The sequence below is a fragment of the Rhincodon typus genome, chromosome 38, assembly GCF_021869965.1.
Source record: "Rhincodon typus isolate 14 chromosome 38, sRhiTyp1.1, whole genome shotgun sequence".
In the NCBI taxonomy this organism is placed as follows: Eukaryota; Metazoa; Chordata; class Chondrichthyes; order Orectolobiformes; family Rhincodontidae; genus Rhincodon; species Rhincodon typus.
Window position 1 is genome coordinate 13,461,917 of NC_063369.1, and position 6,133 is coordinate 13,468,049.

At 44.4% G+C, this 6,133-nt stretch overlaps 1 protein-coding gene across 2 annotated transcripts in view; it reads right to left on the reverse strand.

Annotated features, from left to right (window-relative positions):
- Nucleotides 1-5,297, reverse strand: part of LOC109935379 (adhesion G protein-coupled receptor E1-like) — a 49,896-nt gene extending 44,599 nt beyond the window's left edge. The window contains exons 1-2 of one of the 2 annotated variants that reach the window (XM_048617942.1): nucleotides 3,797-5,297; nucleotides 3,129-3,357 (exon numbers count right to left, since the gene is read on the reverse strand). In XM_048617942.1, coding sequence (XP_048473899.1) covers nucleotides 3,129-3,219 — 91 coding nt within the window. In that variant the 5' untranslated portion in view covers nucleotides 3,220-3,357; nucleotides 3,797-5,297. The remainder of the gene's footprint in view (nucleotides 1-3,128; nucleotides 3,358-3,796) is intronic. The other variant, XM_048617943.1, reaches the window with a different exon arrangement.
- Nucleotides 5,298-6,133: the final 836 nt, after the last annotated feature.

The window sequence follows — 6,133 nt, forward strand, 5'->3', positions numbered from 1 at the left end:
TCCTGCTCCTCCGATGCTGCCTGGCCTGCTGTATTGACCCTAATATTAACTCTGGTTTATCGGCGGGAAGCTGATTTGATCTTTCTCACTGTGTTCCCTAATCTTTTCACCCGTCCACTTCCACACATTTATTCACCTCCATTATACTGGGTCTCCCCACTGGTTGCCCCACTTACAGCCTGCGTGGCCCTGAACTCTAGAACTCTCTCCTCTTGACTCTTCTACCTCACTTTCTTCCTCTACCTCTTTGGCTAAGATTTTAGCTATTCATCCAAACACTGGGGCCTTGAGGTGCCTTGGGATATTTCAGAAGTTTAAAAGGTGCTATATCAATGCACATTGTTGTCAATCAAGAGCGGGCAGGGCTCTTCCAGGAAATTCTTTTTTTCATTTTTTGCTTCATGGCTTCCTACCCATTAATCACTTCTGACATTCCTCGTTGGGAGCTGTTTCAGTGACTCCCTGGCCACAGCCTCTTACAACTCACTCTCACCCTGTGCGTGGGCCAGTGGGAAGCCTGGCCGTCACAAGACACCACTATTAAGATCGCAACCCTGGGCTCCCCAGTTCACCTCCAGCTTCATTGGCAAGGTAACCCCTCACACACCGACACCGAGCACACGATTGTGTCGTTACGGGATCGCTGGCAAGGCCAGGATTTGTTGCCCGCCCTTGAACTCTGTCATTTTAGAGGTCAGCCAAGTATCAGCCCCTGTTGCCGTGGGTCCGGAGTCACGTGGAGGTCAGACCAGGTAAGGACGGCAGAATTCCTTCCCTAAAGGGCATCAATGAACCAGATGGTTCTTTTTACAAAGAGACTGACTTTCAGTTCCAGATTTATTAATTGAATTAAGCAGCCATGATGGGATTTGAACCCAGGTTTCCAGAACATGAGCCTGGGGCCTCCAGAATACTATAATAACAACAAAATACCACTGATACTAGCAATCTGAGGCAACCGCAAGGAATGCTAGAGAAACCCGGCAGCGTGTGTAGACAGAGAGAGAAACAGAGTTAACGTCTTGAGTTCTGAAGAAGGGTCATTGGACCTGAGATGTTAACTCTGTTTCTCTCTCCCCAGATGCTCCCAGACCTGCCGGGTTTCTCCAGTCCTTTCTGTTTTAGCTCAGGATTACCACTCCAGTGATATTATCACGACATCACCATCTCCCCCATCCCCGCAATAGGTAATTAAGAGGTAAGATGTGTCATTAAGGAATTAGAGGATGCAGCTAAAACAAACGTTTAAGTTTGTCCATGATCGACTTGCGGGGTATCTTAATTGTGAAAACGACCAGGTAGCAGCAGTTTCGACTCGGTGGGTGTGATATTCTGTGTCTATCTCCAACAGGATACCATGCAGACAACATTGATACTTCTTCACAACGTTAAATCTTAAACCAACCTACAATCAGTGCTTTACTTTCTAAATTTTTATTTCCTGTGACACACCTGAGTCTTAACCTACTTTTCTTTCCTGGAGCCAGCATCTCTCTAATTCATCTACTTAGTCTGAGCTCTGAAGATTTTTACTACTCAATTGAAAATACATCATCCTAAAGTCTCTGTCCCTGCACTGTATCACACTTCCATCACTCCATATCCATTGCCAATAGCCACTGACTGTTTCTCAGTCTCTTAAGCAGTAAGTGTCCCCACCTTTGACAATCTTTTAAAGCCTCAGCTTATCACTGTGCCTCAGAATTGCATCCCCACAGTGTGGATAGAGGCCATTCAGCCCACCAACCCTTTGAAGAACATCCCACCCAGACCGTTCCCCCAACTCTATCTCCACATTTCCCATGCCTAATCTAGCTAACCTGCACATCCCTTGACACTGCAGGCCAATCCACCTAAACCTGAACACCTTTGGACACAGGAGGGATGTGCTAACTCTACACAGACTGTTGCCCACGGCTGGAATCGAACTTGGGTCCCTGGCGCTGTGAGGCATCAGTGCTAACCACTGACAAAACGTGCTGCCCATTCACCCTTTCAAATAATGAGGCGGGTGGAGGAGTGTAGAGGACCGGGGAGAGAATTCCAGAGTTTAGAACTCTCATCCCGGGACACTCCATGACAGGATAATCAAATCAAAATAACCGCAGGTTCCACAAGGATATTTTATTACAGGTGACCGAAAGCTTGCAATAGGGTTTGGCCAGAGTGGTTTTTTTAGAGAACAAGCAGAAAGACCAAGGTGAAGAGGTTAGGAGATTTTAGGGAGGGCAGTTCAGAGTTTAGAACCTTGGCACCTGAAGACAAGATTCCCCAATGTTTGAAGCCATTACAATCGAGGCAGTATGTATCAGGAGAATTGGAGAAACGCAGGAAACACGGAGAGAGGCTGAGGTTGTTTTCCTTAGAGCAGGGAAGGCCAAGAGGGAACCCGACTGAGGTGCACACAGTTATGAGGGGCACGGAGAAGGTAGATAGGGAGAAACTTACCCCCTTAATAGAAACGTCAATAACCAGGGGGCACCAGTTTAAAGTAAGGAGCAGAATGTTTAGAGGGTATTTGAGAAAAGTACTTTTACCCAAAGGTGGATGGTATTTGGAGCTCACTGCCTAAAAGTTGGGGGCTTTCACGACATTTAAGAAATAGTTAGTAAGTACTTGAAATGGCTTAGCGTACAAGGCTATGTACCAAGTGTTGAAAAATGGGATTAGAATATAGATGTTTAATGACCAGCATAGAAACAATGTGCCGAATGACGTCTTTTTGTGCTGTAAAAACTCTTAGAACCTATGGCTATGGGACAAGAGGATGTTATAGAATGTTGCCTATTCAATGCTTCCTAATAATATGCACCACCTTTGAGATCCAACACTATGGTGTGGATAATTCTGCGGTGTTGAATGCTCACGGAGTGTGGATCAGTGATGAAGTGATAGAAAAAGAGAATACAATTATCTCTCATCAGCCTCAGCTCCTCACTTAAATTTATCACTCAGAAAATAACATCACTTGAACCCACAGTACGACAGAGAAAGCATAAAGAGTTTCTGTCTTAGTCACACCAGACGTCCCTGATCAGGGAGGTCAAGATGCTCAAAGAGAAACAGCACATATCTCATATCCAGAAAACATTCTAACCATTAAATGCACACTTTGGTTGTTAACTTACTGAGAAATGTCAAACACTGACAGTTTTTCATCTTTCTGACTCCCTTTCCCTTGCCAGGGAGGCTCGTTGGGTAACTGAGACGTGTTGCCATTAGCAAAGAATTGTGTTAATTTTCTTATAACACAGTTGCAAGTACTGAGTTATGTCGAAAGCAATCCATTTCCTCATCTAAATTTTTTACATTAATTTGGCTTTGCAAGGGGTCTTTCACTATACCCCTAAATATTCCCTTGCAAAAGAAAAAAAAGAGAGAATAAATCATTTCATGGAACACAAGAATCATCCAGAACATATAATAACAGTCGGAAACTAAATGTTAAAGGATAAATACAGAATTCACGCGACACCAGGCTACAGACCAACTGGTTTATTTGAAATCACAAGCTTTTGGAGTACTGCGTCTTCATCAGGTGGCAACTGTGATTTCAAATAAACCTGTTGGGCTGTAACCTGGTGTTGTGTGATTTCTGACTTTATCCACCCCAGTCCAACACCAACACCTCCATATAAAAGATTAATGACCATTAAATCATTTCAAACCGTCCTGTAGCAATTCCAGGAGGGTTCTAACATTTGGCAAGTAGTCTCACTGCAAACATATGATTTTAAGTAAGCAATTCTCCAACTGTGTACACAACACAAACTTCTATTAAGGTTACAGTACTAACCTCTGCAGAGTGCTTTGTTTCACCTGTAACCGTTGGTTTGAAGATGAAGCCTGCAAACAATTATAACCAGGCCAACAGATGCTGGGAATATCTCCCACTGTTGAACCACCTCTGCAAAAACAATGGAGTGGTCCTGATCCCGTCTCCCCCAAATCCAACAAGTAGCTTCAATGTACAATCAACGCTGCGATGTGACAGCATCAAAAGGTGGTGCAAACATCCTGTTGTTTGTTCTTTGTGATAGATCGTTTAACCTCTAGCAGTCGTCTGTCTCGTCAAACAGATGGTTTGTGGCACCAGCACTATACGCAGACACGCCCAGGATGGTAGGGGCCTGAAGCGAGACCCCTCTCCACACTCTTCGTGCAGTGATGTGAGCTCCTACCTTAAGGGGTCTAAGTCAGTGACGCTGTGGGATGTATATCACAATTTTCTGCCTGTCAACAGTTCTTAAAGGGCTGCTGTTGGCTCTTAGAGGACATGCAGCTTCGCTAAGGAATGATTTTACTGCACAGACGTGATCACGAGTTGAAATGCACCACAACTGCCCTATTCAATGGGAACACTTTTGGAGTCACAGAGCTGAGGACATGGCTAATGACTGCAGCGGGTGGGGGGGTGGTTCCGGTTCCTTGGCTCCCAGCAAATAATTTTCAAACTTCATTTCAGGGATGTAGGCATCGCTGTCTGGGTCCAGCATTTATTTCCTGCCCGTAGTTGCCCCTTGAGAAGGTGGTGATGAGCTGCCTTCTTGAACCACTGCACTCTATATGGTGTAGGTAGACCCACAATGCTGTTAAAGAGAGAATTCCAGGATTTTGACCTAACGACACTGAAGGAACGGCGATATATTTCCAAGTCAGGGTGGCGAGTGGTTTGGTGGGGAACTTGCAGGTGGCAGTATTCCCATGTATCTGCCACCCTTGCTCACATTGGTCCTACCTGACCGTGTTTATGGCCATATTCCCTGTTCAGTTCATGGTTCGATATCAGTTTGTATTCAATACTGTTTTCTGTGGAGTTCCTTGGAATATTTCACTCTTCGCAATGCACGTGATAAACACAAACTGTTGCTGGTGGTCTCACATCTGCCAGTGCCTTTTGACAGAGCACAAGTACTCCCTGACACACAGGAAGAAGCACATTTCATTTTGGATTGCACAATTTTTCCTTCCTCTTTTTGGTCTTCCTCTGAGTACAGTTATACGTTTACTGATTCAAATCCAACTGGATGATAATCGAATCCCTTTTACACATTGGACTGGCAAATAATTCATGATCCTGAAGAGCAAGAGTAGTACTGCCTGCTGACATTTGTCTCCATCGACACTCTGCAATCCCTTCCCCATTGTAATATAACATGTGGTTAATCCAGGCTCCGGAATAGCTAGCGTTGGAAGTTCATGCCTCTCCTTTAGAAGGCAGATCTTTCCGATGGACTCAGATTGAGGGCCAGAAATCAAGGGTCAAAAACATATATCTGCTGCCTTTGGTAATCTCTCCGGCCCTGAAACTGCTCTCCACCTATCTGCTCCTCTATCCATCTTCCATCATCGCCTCCCCCTTTCTCTATTTATTTCAGAGTCCCCTCCCCTTCCCCCATTTCTGAAGAAAGGTATAGACCTGAAACGTCAGCTTTCCTGCTCCTCTGATGCTGTCTGGCCTGCTGTGTTCATCCAGCTCCACACCGTGTTATCTCTTTTAAGTGTCCTTTTAAGTGGCAGACATTTCACCTGAGGAAGTATCCACACTCCAAAATCTTGTGACTTCAAATAAACCTGTTGTACCATAACCTGGTGTTGGGTGACTTCTGACTTTTAAGTGGCAGAGGCTGCAGGTTTGGAAGGTGTTGTTAAAGGAGCCTTGGCAAGTTAAATCATTTCTGATCATTTTCAAATTGCCTGTGGGTGCTTGCTGTATTTCATTAAGTTCTGAGATTTATTACAGAGCATAGCTGTTTGGAACTATGGGAGCAATTTTAATTGATGCTGACATACTTCAGTAATAGTTACCTATTTTCTCCACCCTATTTTAAGCTCGTTCATCTTATTTTGGAGATTATTGGAAACATTAATATAGGAACACAAAGCTTCATTGAACATAGCATTGGGTCACATTTACACTCCTGTTCTGAAGTCTCGATACACATTTTGGTCGACAGTAGAAACTTCTTCAATTCAGTGGTTTCCACAAGTTCTAAGAGCATTTAAATGTCTCAGTCTGACCTACCTGTAATGCGATTGGCCTGTCACTGTGGAATAAAGGTAAATTATGGAGTGCGGACACCCACCCACCACCTTAAATAACTGCTCCCCCATCCCTCTGAAAGCAGCAAGC